Raw genomic sequence first — 16,709 nt, forward strand, 5'->3', positions numbered from 1 at the left:
TTGGGGCTTGTCCTTATGAAGCTCGTTACTGCAAAGGAAAGGCTAAGCCACTTATAAATGTGCCTAAGAGTCTCCCCCAGAGAATCTCTTTGTTGCTTAGATGTGGCCTCTCTCTCTCTCCCTAAGCCCACGCGGCAGGTAAACTCACTGCCCTCCCCACTATGTGGGACCTGACTCCCTCAGGATATGACTCCTGAGGATGAGCCTGGACCCGGCAACGTCGGACTGAGAAAATCTTCTTGACCAAAAGGAAGAAACGACATGAAACCAAATAAAGTTTCAGTGGCTAAGAGATTTCAAATGGAGTTGAAAGGTCACTCTGGAGGGCATTCTTATGTGCTATATAGATATCCCTCTTCAGTTTTTAGTGTACTGGAGTAGCTAAAAGGAAATACCTGAAACTGTCGAACTGCAACCCAGTATCTTTGTTTCTTAAAGGCGATTGCATAACTACGTAGCTCACATGGCGTGACTGTGTGACTGTGAAGACCCTGCTGGCTCACACTCCCTTTATCCAGTGTTCGGACAGATTAGTAGAAAAATGGGGACAAAAACTAAACGACAAATAGGGTGGGATGGGGGGATGGAATGTTTTAGGTGTTCTTTTTTACATTTATTTTTATTTCTTTTGGACTGAGGAAAATGTTCAAAAATTGCATTGGTGATGAATGCACAACTATATGACAGTACTGTGAATAATTGTACACTGTGGATGATTGTAAGGTATGTGAATGTAGCTCAATAAAACTGTTTTTAAAAAAATGGAACCCATGGGGTCAGCTGTATTTCAGAATTCAGAATTTCTGATTCTAGAAAGGTAACAAGTACCTATATTTTGCTATATAACACTCCCCTTGGAAGGGATGGGGCAACATCTATAATAAAACAAAATTTTTGAAACTAAATGTAAAATATATATATACTTGGTGCTGTGTTTCAGGGTTAGTCCATGAGAAATTGAGCAGTTCAGGGCCAGAGACCGAGGAACAGGATTCAGGGTCAACTAGCCCACCTAATGGTACCCCAAAGAACAAAGGATGGCACGTTGAGGATAAACAGCCCCCAAAATGAATGGGGGAGGAGGGGAGAATGACTAGATCTCAACAACCAACAGATACAAAAGAACAGAAACCAGCACAACACTTAGGTTTATGATATCTTGGTTCTGATATTTATTATATTGACAGGTTAAGGACATTAGGATAAATAAGTAATATTTTCTCTTACAGAAAATTGTAATGATAATATTGAATAGGCTGAACACTCTGAGGATTTCACAGAAACATCAGAATTTAACCAGATAGTGGCCAGAGCACTTGTGACCAGGGCATCTTCTCACTGCTGCAAATGCCCTGGGCCAGATTTTTAAAAAATATCTAAATGACAAAAACAAGGCTGTTAGTATCCAATAATGCTAAAGCCCAGGCATCACCTGGCTTCAAACATGTGTCTCCATGGACTGTGGTTTTTGACCACAAGAAAAGGAAAATGGAATTCTTTGGCTCTTCCAGCTTAGAAATAACTTCTGACCTAAGTCACTAAGCAGAGAGTTCGAACCCCTTGGAAGCTGGATTTTTCTTACTGCTTTCTTCCTGCGATATTATAACTGAGTGTGCAGCAAAGGACCTGCAGTCATACCTGCGGGTTTTGAATTAATGCCTGGGTGCCAAGGGAAACGAGGCCTTCTCTGTTGGCACCATGCTGCACTGCTCACCAGCAGGAGGACTCTGCTCCGCCAGGGCCGACAAGCCCTTCCGGGCATCTGAACATTCTGTAAGACACTGCACATGGTGACAGCCCCCCACCCTCGACTCTCAGAAACGATATCTGAGAACAATCACAGAAATGTCACACCAGTGTTGCACTAAACATCAAAAGAGCACAATGCCTGGTTTTAAAATGAAGGCCTTGCACGCATAATTCCTCTACATAATAGCATCTTTGCTAGAAAGCCAATGCACAACTTCACTAAATGCCATTCTCATTCCATTCCCCCTTTGAGAAGGGGTGGCAGCAGCAATGGAGGAAGTGGCCCCACCCCATCCACCCAAGGTACAGACACTTCTGCATGATCCTAGTGGTGGGAGTCCTGGTGTTTGCAGAATCCAGAAGAAAGGCGGGCAGGACCCTAACCAGTGGCCAGTGGAGCATGGAAGCACGGCCAGCATGGTAAGGCCTAAAACCCGGAGCTGAGGCAAAGGATGCACTTTTCCAGGTCCAGAGTCCGCTCTGGGGCAGAGCAGAAAGGCCCAGCTGAGTCACCACGGGCCCTCTTGCCTCAGTGGTTCTCTACTGCTGGGATCCTAGAGGTGGACAGGAAGTCAGATCTCCAATGGCTTCAGAGTTTGGGGTGTAAAAGGAGAATTCAGTGAGGACTCTCCAGTTCCCCCATACTACAGCTGCTTAGCTCTGCAACGTTCCTTCTTTTATCTGTTGGATAAAGAGGTTTCTCTCATCTTCCGGAGTCCGCCCATTCTGAGCCCGGACAATACACGTTGGCCGATGAAGGTTGAGCATGTATATCAAATGCTGCTTCTCATTCTTGAGCTCCTCAATCTGGGCCTTCAGCTCAGCATTCACACTCTCCAGCTTCTCTGATTCCTGGGGAACACGCAACAGAGGCATCAGGAATGGAGCCAATGGCCAGTGAGGAGGGGGTGGCCTGAGGGGGCACCGGGGGCACCTTGGGGCTTGTCAAGCTGCAGAGGGGATGTCACTGGCTCCCTGAGACAATGCCCCATAAAGCTGGGAGAGCAGCCCTAGGTTTGGGAGGACCCAGACCCTGAAAGAGCCTTTGAACTTGGGGGCTTCTTCAGAGATGCCCTTGTGTCTCCACCACAGAAGCAGGTTGTGACCCTCCTAGTAAAGTAGCTGCGGTACAGTCAAGGGCTCGGAGATCTCTGCATTGCGTCAGCAGCCCCCATGCAGGTCTTCTGGACCTGCAGCGGCCTTGGGGGCTGGAAAGAAACCCAGGCTCATGGTCCTTAGTCTTTTGTGAGTCACTGATCTAACTTGAGAAGCTTTCCAGAAAAATGTACATGTGACACTCACAATTTTCATCATTTTCACTGACTCCTGAAGCAATGGGCAGAACCGTTGGAGGATCTATGGAACCTGGGTGAAGACTCTGCCCCGGCCTGCCCACAATCAGAGGAAGGGGCACGGGTATTAGAAAGCCTGCCTGGTAGCTGCATCATGACCTGCCCCACCTGCCCGCAGATGCTGTCTCCCCTAGTGCATTCTCATTCTCCTTCAGGAAGGGGAGCTGGCTGAGCTTAGTGGGAGTCTCAGACAGTCGGGTGAGCAGGGAGATGGTCTGAGGAGCTAAGAGCTAGACAGGCGCATGATGAAAGCATGACCACTGCTTGTGGATTAAGGAAATAACTTGTTTGAAGAGATTAATAAAAGGCTTTTCATAGTGAGCCAAATCAGAGCCGGCAGCTTCCTTTTCTCGGGAAAATGGGTGAGGGATGCCTCTTTAACCCGGCTGATGTATCCTGCAGCCTGGAAGCTGCTGGATGTGTATGGACGGGTGGGCCAGGCCGGGGTGGCTGAGGGTCTGGGCATCAGACACCCTGTGGTTTTTAATTCCCACACCTGCCTTCTGCATATCCAGAGTCATTAACATTCATTGTGCTCATGGCGTTGTGACCTCCTCATTCTGCAAATGACATTTCTACTACCAACTCCAAAGTCCTCCCTAGAGACCCCACTTTTGGGTCCCTTTCTGGTAGGGACATGCGGTTGGGCTGGGTGGGGTGGGGACATGATGACAACCCCAGCCTTGAGCAAGCTGAAGAGGCCAGGCCAGAAGCACTCACTTTCTGCAGGCACTCCGTCTTCTCCTTCTTCTTGTTTCGGCACTTGGCGGCTGCAATCTTATTCCTTTCCCGTCGCCTCTTTTTCCTTTCATCTTCTTCAGGGGCTACCTATAAAATCCAAAAGGTGCCCACTTAATGGGAGGCAAGGACCACCACCTATTCAAGGCCACCTCAAACACACAGCCTTCTCCTGCCAGCAAATCAGGGCAGCCCTAATGCTAAGGGACTTGGGGGGCGGGGAATGCCCTAGGCTTTTGTGTGAAACCCTTCCTCATGCACATATGCACTTGAGAATGAATAATGAAAATATCAAAGAGCTGTTAGTTAAAATTTCATTGGCAATATTAGTAAATCCAAATTCAGCTTATTTTAAAAATACATTTGGATTTTTGAAATGAGTTTGGTAATCCACATTGATGACTGCTGGTACTAACTGCAATCATTTAGAGCAGGAAATAATCATTTAGAGCAGGAAACAATCTGTTTGTAAATATGTCTTTGCCCCCACAACCAGGAATGACCTCAGGATCATCCCCCAGCCACCCTCTCCCTGCCTCCTCTTCAATTCAGGTTTCTGCTCGGGACCCAAGGACAACCCCATTCATGTCCATCTTCGCCTGGTGAGTCACAGCACATCCTCCCCCAGTTCTCGTGAAGCCCGTGGAGCTCTTGGGGAAGAGGAACCCAAGCCCGTTCCCAACCAAGGTGGCATTAGCAGCCCATGGCCTGTGTGCCAGCTGTGGCCATGAAGCACAACCATCCACTGACTCATCTAACAAATTCTGATCCCCTCCCCTGTGTCCTGGCCTGAGCCGGGTCCTGGGGATTCTCGGAGAACAAACCCGTCCTGCTTTAGGATCAGGTCCTCTGTGGACGTGCACTCAGGTCCTGACCTCCCCTGCGGACTGACAGGGAATCAGACACCGCCATCACCTCCTGTCTGACTTTTCACTGTTCTTTGGAATCGGGTGGTGCTGTGTTTGCTTGGACTGAGATGGAAGGCCTTACAATTCAAAGAGAGCTCTAGGGGGAGACGTGGTGAGAAGAATTTCTACCTTTTACGTTTGGATCCAGAACCAAACAAGGCCTATATCTGGGATTTAGACTCAACTAGCTTTGAATCTCAGCTTCACCACTTATTAGCCATGCGACCTTGGGAGGCTAATTGGCCTTGGCAGGTCATACACTTCTGAGTCTCAGTTTCCTCATTTGCAAAACAGGATCAATAATATTATTTACCTCTGTTGAGGATCAAATTCATTAATATGCTTTGAACCGTGTCTAGCTTAGAGCAAGTGCTCTGTGAGTTTTACTTAATTATTAACATCACTATCAACATCGTCATAAGAATTCAGCAACTCTCTAGCATTTCCTTTGCAACCTGACAGTTTAGGATAGGAGGGAGAGGACACAGGGTTTTCTCACCTAAGAAAGTACTTGAAAGTAGAGCAAATCTCAGAGTGACAGTCAGATTTGGAAAAGGCTTTCTGAAGACCATCTAGTTTGGTGCCTTCATTTTGCAGATGAGGAGACTAAGACTCAGAGTGGGCAGCAGTAATGGCCCATGGAGGAGGAGACTGAGGCTCAGAGTGGGCCGCAGTAATGAGCCCAGGGAAGCCCCAGCAATCACCAGCCCGTGGTCACCAGGCCAGAAGGCTACAAAACCAGGAGGTAAAGCCAGGCCTTTGGCTCTTCATCCTGCATTGTCTCCACATGCCACACCCCCACTCCCCCATTCCCACCTACTCCCCACCACAGCTACCTCCCTCCACCCAGTCAGCTTCATACAGGTGGCTGGAATCTGGGAAACTGATTCATAGGAAAATCTACTTATTAAACTCATTTAAGATCACATGATCACTTGGTGAACACAGAATCAGAGCCTATGAGTTGGATGGCTTTGAGGAGTGTTTCCATGCAGCAAGCTAACTGCTTCTTCCTTTGGAGAACCCTCCAATTGTCCTTCCAGAATGCTTCCCCTCTATGGGAATCCTACTATTTCCAATGTGTCCTGTTATCTCAAGATATCTAATTAGAACACTTAAAACAAAACAAAACAAAACACCTGCCATGCACTGTCCACCACTAGGCATTTGTGGGGAATTCTGCCTCCGTCCATGATCTCCTCCGAGGTTCACTGGGACACAGCTAACACCCATAATGAAGCCTTATGGATACAGCATCATACAGGCCACCCCAGCCACCATTCACTGAGTGCTAACTACCAGCTAGACTTAAGAAATGTCATCTCATTCAACCCTCAGACCAATTCTACGCAGGAGTCATTACATCCCCACTTTTATAGAATCGTAAATGTTCTTAACCAGTCTCCTTTTAAGCTTAGTTCTTTTGCCATTGCACTACTCCTTACCAAAAACACCTCTCTCTGTCTTTGAACCATCTTCCATGGGTCTTCAACTTGAAACTATGAAGGAAAGTCCGACAAAATGACTGAGATCTCAGCTCTTGCCATCCTTCAGCCAACATAGCAAATGCCTCCTTGACCTCTCACCCTCTTTGTTACTCCAGGCATCTTATAAAAGATTGCTGAGTGGGGAACAGTACAAGTGCTGGACACAGACTGGAACGTGGAGCAGACACCTGGTACCGAGGCAGTGAGCAGTGCTACAGGGATAGTAGAGCTGGCTGGCTGGTCTTTGCTCCACTGTGGGCACCTGGGTCCTTGTATTGACAAAAATCATCACCACACTCCATGCCTTTTCAGAACTACACACAGAAGGTGACCTCATCCAGTCTCCTGGCTTTAAAGACACACTGATGACTTCCAACTTTCTATCTCCAGCCATGACTCTCCTCCAAACTCCAAACTCACATCTCCTAGCTGCCTCCTGGTCACCTCTACTGAGGTGTTGAATGAATGGAGTAGGATGGAATTCCTGCACCTGCCCCCATCCAACCTCTGATAGTCTCTCCAACCTCAGCTGCAAATGGGCACTCCATCCTTATAGCTGCTCAGGCAAAAACTCTGGAGTCACCCTTGAGTCCTCTCTTTCTCTCATACCCCACATCCAATCTATCGGTAAACCAGCTAGAAAAAGATCAGAATCCAGTCCCTTCTCAGCACCCCCACTGCTCCCACCCTGATTCAAAGCCCTCTTGTCTCCCACTTGGGTCACTGCGGTGGTCTCTCTGTACACTTTCAACATGCCAGCCAGGTCAATCTGTTAAAAATACAAGGTAAAAATACACTGTTCTGCTCCACAATCCTCCACTGGCTTCCTGTCCCACCCTGAGTAAAGGGTTGCATCTTTACAAGTCTATAAGACCCAGCATGATCTGATCCTACCCACCCAGGACCTCACTCTTACTTGGCTGCCCACCCCAAACCGCACCCTGGCCACATGGCTCACCAGCCCACCTGCTGCCCTTCATGTGCACCAACCACACCCCTACCTCAGTGCCTCTGTTTTTGATCTTATGCCAAAAACCCACCTAGCTCCTTCCCTCTCTCTGCTTAGATCAAAGGTCACCCTAGCAGTGAATCCTTCCCTGACCTCCTAATTTCAACTAGCAGCCCCACCCCTACCCCACTCTCCCTGTCCCCCTTCCCTGCTTTACTTTTCTCCTGTGCATTGGTCTCTCATATCATGTATTAACTTACCTTCTCCCAGTAGAAGGTAAGCTCCCTGAGGCTGGTGATTTAGTTTGTTTATTCATGAGACTCCCCCCTGCCTATCACATGCCTGGCACATGGCAGGTGGGCAGTCAACATGTGCTGAGAGAATGGACACTGGTGGTAGACCTACCTCGGCTTTCATGACTGCCATCTCAAGGGGCCTGTCGCTAACAGTGACCGACTCCAGTGCAGAGGACATCCGGTGGCAAAGGTGCTTGCTCTGGATGGCGAACCTCAGCTCTTCCTTGACAAAAGGTGTCAGATTTGCAAAATCCTCAAACACCAGTGAACCAGGAGGGGACAGGCAGGGGACGATGGCAGAGGCACTGACTTCCGAGGCAGAGACCTGGCCTGGGTGTTGAAGCATCATTTTGCTGAAAGACACATCAAAACCGAAACTGCTTCTGGTGTTCTGGGGCATGGGGTCAGGTCCCCCTGCAACCTCCAACACCAGAGCTCCCACCCCCAGAGGAAAGTTCCGTCAGCCCTCAAGGCTTCTATTTTGTTTTCACATTTCATGCCATCCTCATGTTGAATGAAACAGGTTCTTAAAATATTCAGTGACATGGATAAAAGGCCTAATTGAAGTTTATAAGAGTTGATGTTTTAGGCTACGCAGAACTCACAAGGGCTGTCAGTTTTGGCTGGTGAGTATATATGCAAATGTAGCCTGAAATTGAACTAAAAGAGGTAGAGTTCCCCCTGCCAAATCTATGAGTCCATTATGTAGCCCCATTTTCACTCTCTTAAAAAAAAAAGTTGGAAGTTATCTGAAATCAAGTTGAATCTATCAGTGAGTGGAAATAAAAGATAAGGAGCAGGAATTTAGCAAATATGTCTCTGAAGCTTTTCTCTTAGGAAGCTGGATCCAAATAAATGAGAATGAGGGTGGTAACTGTGGCAGGGTGTGCTCCTCCACCCTCAATGGTCCTAGGGAAGAGGTTGGGGGACATGAGGGGACTAATAGTGCCTTTTTAAGGTTAAGGTTGGTGAAGCTAAGACTTCAGAGTAAAGAAAAAGGAGGAGCCAAGGACTGACATCTTTTGGGTTATTTTTCAGCCTGTGGGGTAGGGAGAGGCTTGGGCTGGGGGCAGAGGACAGACCCAGGCTGGTTGTGCCACTAAGGGGTGGTGTCACTTAGGCCAGTCACCTCAGCTCCCTGAGACTCGGTGGTCATCCCAGATGGAGTCTCCAGCATGGCTTTATCCAGAGCCTGGCCCATCGCCTGGCGACCCCTGCTCACGATGCCTCCTGACCCTGCAGTCCACCGGACGGGATTAAGTGGAGAGGGGGTGGTTGAGTCAAATGGGCTCTGAGTTCCCTTCTAACTCTATCATTCTAGAGCTTGAGGAACCCAAAGGGACAACAAAAGGAAGCTAAGGGTAGAAATAGTAGCAATTCCATTGGGTCAGTTTGGAAGAGACACCCATAAATCTCCTCCTGCCAAGCACACCTTCAAAATGAAGAGCTGTGCTTTAAAAGTGAGGCCAGCAGTGATCATTCCCCACCCCCATCTCAAGGGGCCATGAGTGAGGGGATCATTTGAGCAGTTAGTACACTGGATGTCTTTCTGAACCTGGGGACCTGCATTTCTTGGCCACATCTAGCCAGACAGGCACCCCTCTGGCAAATCACTGACACTTAACGAGTGCCTCCTTCATACCAGAAACCTTATGTGCACTATCACATTTAATCTTCACAAGAACCCAATGAGTTAGGTGCTAGCCCCATTTTACATTGAGGTAACAGGTTTAGAGGTGCTAAATAATTTGCTGAACTCCATAGAGCTAATATGAAACACTGCCAGGATTTGGAATTAGGTTTGTTTGACTCCAAAGTTCACACCCTTAATCTATAGAATATAGAATATTATACTATACTGTGCAAACAAAATGCCAAAACAAAAATTTTTAGGGGGCAGGTGTGGACGGGTGGGGGGCCTGTAATTGAATCCATGCAGGGGAGAGGGAAGACTAAGTAAAGATCCCTGGGGAAAACATGAATTCTATTTAATGAATTGCTGATCTGTCAGCGTGCACACTCAGGCTGCTGCCTGTCTCCTGGGAGTATGTTTAAGCAGGTCTTTTATTCACAGAGTTCCTAGACTGGGGTTAGAAGACCCAGATTTGAGGTCCACTTCCTCACTATGTGTCCAAGGACACATAAGCGTACCGTTCACTGGCTTCTCTTTTTCTCTGTTCAAGAAGGCTAATAGCAATCATCTGATTTTCCCATAGAGTTGGGTGAGGCATTGAGGAAATAATACATGAATATGCTCTGGAAAGCATTACGCAAGTAGGAGTTACGTTATGACTGGCCCTCCCAGGGATCTCTCCAGCCCAGGGCTGGCTTCCTGACAGAGGCTCTGTGGGGTCCAGGTGGGTGGGTGGCCGGTCACCTTCTTTGATCTCCAGAGCCTCCGAAGAGAACACCTGACCTCTAACTCCCCTTAAGATTTCAAATACACTGATGGAACAAGAATTCCATGCCAATGAATGCTGTTGACTATTCAAATAACCCAGAAAATACATGTAATTCTCTTCTCAAAGCCCTGCATTGAACAGCTTATCAGGGAAGACTTATTGAAACAGTCCCTAGATTGTAAGCTCTTACAGCAGTCACATCTATTCCTGAATTGCAATGGTTATCTCCAAATTCTGAGATGCTGATCCCTTTGTCTATAACCTGGTCGGTCACCGGAACTTTGGGTATCTGTATGACTCTGAAACTCGCAGCTATAGCTCGGCAGCTATGAATGTCAGTATTACCTCATACAGCAACTGTTAAAAAAGCTGAAAAAGAGTCCAGACTTCAATTAGAGATACCAATGAAGCAGATCTGGTTAGGACTAAGGCAAATCAGGCCAAAGGATAAAGGACAATACTGACTGTGTTTTAAAATTTCAACTTCTGTGTGGGACCAAGGGAAGACAGTTTTATTTGATGCAGGATATGAATCTTCTACAGCACACTAAATAATTTAACAGGTACAATCAGTTTATTCAAACACCACAATTACCTAGAACTTTGAATAGGAAGTGAGATCTGGTAGGTTTGTACAGGTTAGTGTGAAATAGCAATACATCCCAAAGTAATTTGGGCAGAAAATAAAAATATACATGCAGGGCCCCCTGAGGAGCTGGGGGGAGATGAGGAAATGTTGGACGTCCCCACCTGGGTTATTACTGATATGCTCACAAATGTTGAGGACTGACAATTTGGTGTGCCAAGCCCTTGATCCTGTGGCTTTCCCTTATGAAGCTTTTTGCTGCAAGAGAGAGGCTAAGCCTACTTGTGGTTGTGCCTAAGAGTCTCCCCCTGGGTGCCTCTTTGTTGCTCAGATGTGGCCCTCTCTCTCTCTAAGCCCACTTGGCAGGTGAACTCACTACCCTCTCCCCTACGTGGGACCTGACTCCCAGGGGTGTAAATCTCCCTGGCAACGCAGGATATGACTCCCGGGGATGAGCCTGGACCAAGCATCATGGGACTGAGAAAATCTTCTTGACCAAAAAGGGTAAGCAAAATGAAACAAAATAAAGTTTCAATGGCTCAAAGATTTCAAATAGAGTTGAGAGGTCACTCTGGTGGACGCTCTTATGTACTATATAGATATCCTTTTTTAGGTTTTAGTATATTGGAATAGCTAGAAGTAAATACCTGAAACTATCAAACTGCAACCCAGTAGCTGTGATTCTTTAAGACGAATGTATAACTATATAGCTTACATGGGGTGACCGTGTGATCGTGAAAACCTTGTGACTCACACTCCCTTTATCCAGAGTATGGATGGATGAGTAGAAAATTGGGGACAAAAACCAAATGAAAAATAGGATGGGATGATGGGGGGTGATTTTGGTGATTTTTTTTTAAATAATTCAATTTCATTGAGATATTTTCACATGCCATGCAGTCATACAAAGCGTATAATCAGTTGTTCACAGTACCACCATATAGTTGTGCATCCATCACCAAAATTAATTTTTGAACATTTTCATTACCACACACACAAAAGTAATAAGAATAAAAATTAAAGTGAAAAAGAACAATGAAAGTAAAAAAGAACACAGGGAGCTTTTTTTTTGCCCCCGTTTTTCTACTCATCCATACATACACTGGACAAAGGGGAGTGTGATCCATGTGGCTTTCCCAATCACATTGTCACCCCTCATAAGCTACATTGTTATACAATCGTCTCAAGATTCAAGGGTCCTGGGTTGCAATTTGATAGTTTCAGGTATTTACAAGTCATTAGAACCTAAAAAGGGGTATCTATATTGTGCATAACAGTGCCCACCAGAGAGACCTCTTGGCTCCTTTTGGAATCTCTTTTTTACTTTTATCTTGTATTCTTATTTTTATTCTTTCTGGTTTAACGAAAATGCTCAAAAATTGACTGGGGTGATGAATGTACAACTATATGATGGCATTGTGAACAGCTGATTGCACACCATGGATAATCGCATGGTATGTGACCATATCTCAATAAAACTGAATTAAAAAAAAAAAAGAATTGCGTTGAGTCAGAACTAAAGTTCTTCTATCAACTTAATCCTGTAATCTTAGGATGCTGGGAAGATATCCCTCTCTGCTAGTTGATAAACTCCTCTGAGAAACCAGCCTTTAAAGCCAGAGTCTTATGACTCTTCTATGCTTTCATGTTTTCCTTTCCCTTCCAACTTTGTTGAAAACCAAATAGTTCAGGGACGGAATTCAGAGCTACCACAGTGCTGGTAAGGACTGGATGGCTCCCTTCTGTATGGGTAGTTTGAATTCCACTGCAGTTGAGTATAGTTCCATTTCTCCCAACTAAGTGCACTAATGTGCTCTCCAGGCTTGGGGTCTGTGTTTGGGATTTATTTTTCCTTCTTAGTTTTAAGTCTGCAGTCCTGATGAAGGAAACTGAAGAACCTCAGTGGTATGCAGTGTTTTTATGAAAAGCATTGGGTGGGCTTATTTGGGGATGGAAATGGGTTATAAAAATGTTAAAAAGCCTTTCAGAAAATAAAGCAGTTGTATCTAAGATTCGGGCTTTCTCTGCAGTAGGCAAAAGCTTAGCTTTTTGGTACTTTCTAGTTACTTCTTTTCTCTTAGTATGATTCAACCGAAACCCAGGCTATATCCCACAGGGAATATAAAGTTAAGTCTTCAGACAATTTTTCCAAAAACTGAGGCCCTCTAACATCCCCTACATTGAAGAAAAAAAGAAATGGTTGGGAACCTTAGATTTTCAGAATTGACTTTTTTTTTTTTTTTAAGGAATCGCAGGGAATGAAAAGAAAACCAGCTAATATATCAAAATACTATCACATTTCATATTGAAATTAGCTGTTTAAGAATATCTCTTAAACTGACTTTCTACATGGAACTTAGAATTGCTCAGATCTGCTACAAAGAACTTGCCTTTTGCTTTCACTTCATTATCTCCAATCAGAAATGGAATCATATCATTGGCAGTTTTATCATTTTCAAGAAAGTGAAACTTTACTCACGTATTTCTTTAACTGGAAATTCAGCTCCCAGATTTTATTTCCTAGTGACTACAACCACACTGAATTTTCACTTTTGATTTTCATCCCTTTTCACTAAGCATTACTCACGCAACATCTTACAGTTCTGGGAAACCAGTGTTGGTCTTTCACCAATGCTTCGTAACTTGGTCTTTCCCCCAGATACTTGAAAGTTGTAGGTGTAGGCTTCAGGATCAGAGACAATGCTTGCAGGCCTATCACAACCTCAGTACCCACTGACAAGGACAAGCTGTTCATACTTTCTGGACCTCGGTCTCCTCAAGTGTAAAACAGATCCATACTGCCTGGCCCAATTCCCGCCCACGGCTGTCATGAAGATCATGGGAGTTTTGTGAAGGTGAATTTATACACATACCAGGTAGCCATTCTCCATTTCAGAACTCATTCTTTTGGTATCAATGCAATATAGTCCCATTAGTCAGGAATTAACTGGAAGCCTCAAGAAATTCAGGTCAGTTCATAGCCTCCTTTGCTCTATGATTGTCCTCCAGGTTCCTGACACACCAGGTTAATTCCACCCCACCATTTGCTGGCAACACCATGTCTCCACTGGTGTTAAGTACTTGACAAAGAACCCGTTTCTCACACAGGAAAACATTTCTCCCTTGAAAAATCTGTAGTCTCCTGGCTACAGCCTTCCTCCTCCCCTGGCTGATCAACACTTGAAGCCAATGACCCTGTGCCATGCTCAGCCAATTTTAAAAGGAAGGGATCATGGTATCCATCAGTGGGAATCATAGAACACCCAACATTAAAGCCACATAGGCCAGTTGCTCAGTTTGTAACTGAGTAAACTGAGGCTGAGGCAGGTAGTGAATTGCCCCAGGATGGAAAGCTGCTGAGTGGCCCAGCCCAGGCCAAGCTGCTGACCGACTAACTACCTGTCTCTCTTTTCACTCCACTAACAGGGACCCAACACCACAAGGGATCCACCAACAAGGCAACCAGAGAACAGATCCACTGGCCTGGTAGATAAGGGTCCACAGCCCTACTCACCTGGTGTCTACCACACAGGAGACTTTTATAGGACTAAGGTGGAGGAAGGGGGTGGATAGAAAAAAGGGACCATGGAGAGAGAGGGAAGTAAATAGTGGATGAAAGGGAAGCAATGAGTGGGGTTATGAAAGGAAAGGCCCTAAGGTTCCCACAGATGCCACAAGTGGTGGGTGCTGTATCTTATGCTGCTGTGGGCCTGGGGTGCTACCTTCCATGCTATCTGTGAAACCATCCAGAGAACAACTGCAAGCCTCCCCGATACCGCCCCCCACCCCCAGCCCTGCCTTTGTCTAGGATCACATCAAAGTAAGAGCCTATACGTTGGAGCACTGTTCTACAACAAATAGCAAATGCAAAACAAGGGAGACAGTAATACCAACTTCACCTTCATTTTAAGTTGGGGAGACAAAGGCCCCAAACACAGGATGTGCCTTCCACCCACACTGAAATAAGGTGCATTGGGAGAATACCCAGATTTTCCAGCTCCAAGTTTTGTTTTCGTTTTCTGGCTCCTTCAAGGATTCAGTAAGTCTTTATTTGAAAGGAAGCTTATGTGAGCTAGGCGATGAAATTAGGGAAAAGAAAACGGTTGAGAGGAAAATAATTAAGTAGATGAGAGATGGAAATGGAGGAGGATGGGGAAAGGGAGGAGGAGATGGGTGGGGAACCAATCTAATGGAAATAAAGTTGAGAAGGGAAGAAATGCCCTAAAGACAAGTACCCTTTCCCCCTGTGCTTTGGAGGCTGGTCAGTGTCATCAGATAGAGACCCCCTAATTCTAGTCCCCTCACCTGTCCCTCTTCTTTCCATTACACCACTCTAGAATCTGAAAATCTTCACCTAGAAAGGACCTTAGTAGTTATCCGGCCCAACATCACATCGTCTCGCAGACAGGCAGAGGGGGCCGGCAGTGCATATGTACCCACACTTCCCAGCTGGAAATACTGAGGCTCGAGGACATCAAGCGCAGTATACGGTCTCAGGGCCCTGGCCGCTAGACCATAAAGCCATTCCCTGAATTGTCTGAATAACTGGCTCCGCACCTTTCCCCCACGGTTGGTCTCCGTGGGCACAAAGCAGAGAAATACGCGAATCCGCCAGAGCGAGAGTGAGGTACGAGAGAAAAGCATGCGAGAGACTTGGGATGGGAAGTCCCGGACCCAGGAGCCCGACACGAGCCGTACCGGGAGTCCTCTCCGCCTTCCGCCGCCGGACGGCGACAGGAGCGCTCGCCACCTCTAAACTTACCCAACTAACTTTCTCTCCAGGCTCCCAGAGTGGGTCCTGCAGCCCAGCGCTCCGAGGTGCGCACGGCGACCCCCAGCGCTCGCCCCTTCCCCGTTCATTTCGTTCCGCGCCTGGGACAGCGCTTCCGCGAACCCCTGGCCTCCACGCCCCTCTCTGAGCCGGGAAAGGACTGGCTCCGGAGCGGTGGCGCCCCGACACTAAGCGAGGGATGGAGTCGGACGGCGATCCGAGGAGCCTCGACTACACCCGCACACCCACCTCCCCAAGCTAGCAACCAGCCCGTTAAGAGAACGCCAAGGGTCCAAAGAAGCGGCGCTCGGAGACCGGCTGCGGAGCCGGCACCCGCTCTCTCCGTCGCCAGGAACTTTCGCACCCCAAGCCAAAACAGAAAGTTCTTTCACTTTTCGAGAAACTTTCTGAAGCTCTGAGAAGCAGCGGTGACTGGGAGAAGGTCAGCCAGAGTTCCTCCGAAACCAGAGGCTGGAGGCGCGGGTCAGAGGGTGGGCGCAGGGGTCAGGGGACTAGTTACGAGAAGGGCGCAAAGGAATGAAAGCGAGCTGCCCTTGCTGCGCTCACTCACTCAGCTTCCAGCGCTCACTCACCTCCAGTCTCCGCTCGGGGCGGCCAGGGTCCGCAAGGCGGGCGGGGGCGGGCTGGCTGTCCGTCCAGCCGGCGGGCGAAAGCCGAGGACGCCCGTCCTGCGCACTGACTGGCTGGTGGGTCCGCTCCGGCGGCGGCGCGGGAAGAGAGCTGAGATGTGCGCGCCTCGCTGCGTGCGACTGTAGCTCAGAGCGCGTTGCATCACCTCTTTTATAGCCCTTGGCCTGGCAGAACGCCCATTTACTCCGGGTTACGAGTCCCAGGCTGACGTAATGCTATTAATAGTTTCCCCTAGAGAACCAGAATTACTGAGCTGAGCGAAGGAAGGCGGGGTGGAGGAGGGGCCACGGCGGGGTGGGGTGGAGAGACGGGACTGATGATGCAAGTCCTGGGAGGAGCCAGCCGAGGCGCGTTCTCCCGGCCTAGCACGCTCGGACACACCCGCCCGCCCTCTCGCTCCAAATCAGGACTGGAGCCGCCCGGGCCGACCGCCAGATGTGCTTACTCGCCGCTGCGTGTTCCAGGCATGAGCCAATGGTGCCCAAGCCAGCGGCATGACTCCACCGCGCTGGCATCTCTCCCTCCGCTAGGATCCCCCGGGCGGGGAGGCGGCGGGGGTGGTGCTTAAGAAGACTGGGTGGGGGAGATGTCCGGGCAGCGGCCCAGACTAGGTGAGGCCGGGAAGGGGGCGCGACCCTTCTCCAAAATGTGCCCCCTCCCCCGCCAGCCGTCTCCCTCTTAAGTAGAGCGCGGGGTGGGATGGGGTGGGGACAGGAGCGTTGGTCTCCGTTGTGGGTTGGGTGCCCATGGTCACCACAGCGTGACCCTACACCGTTACCCGCCGAGTGCGACCTCCGCGGCGGGGACCGCGAGAAGCCAG

General features: G+C 48.0%; 1 protein-coding gene across 1 annotated transcript; it reads right to left on the reverse strand.

Annotated features, from left to right (window-relative positions):
• Nucleotides 1-1,161: 1,161 nt before the first annotated feature.
• ATF3 (activating transcription factor 3) lies at nt 1,162-16,086 on the reverse strand. The gene is made up of 4 exons (XM_037824293.1): nt 15,832-16,086; nt 7,589-7,832; nt 3,822-3,929; nt 1,162-2,601 (listed from the first exon to the last, which is right to left on the reverse strand). Exons 1-4 carry the CDS (start codon nt 16,029-16,031, stop codon nt 2,404-2,406), a joined length of 750 nt encoding a protein of 249 aa, XP_037680221.1. The 5' UTR covers nt 16,032-16,086; the 3' UTR covers nt 1,162-2,403.
• Between the last annotated feature and the right edge of the window lie 623 nt (nt 16,087-16,709).

The sequence above is a fragment of the Choloepus didactylus genome, chromosome 2 (genome assembly GCF_015220235.1).
Source record: "Choloepus didactylus isolate mChoDid1 chromosome 2, mChoDid1.pri, whole genome shotgun sequence".
Taxonomy (NCBI): Eukaryota; Metazoa; Chordata; class Mammalia; order Pilosa; family Megalonychidae; genus Choloepus; species Choloepus didactylus.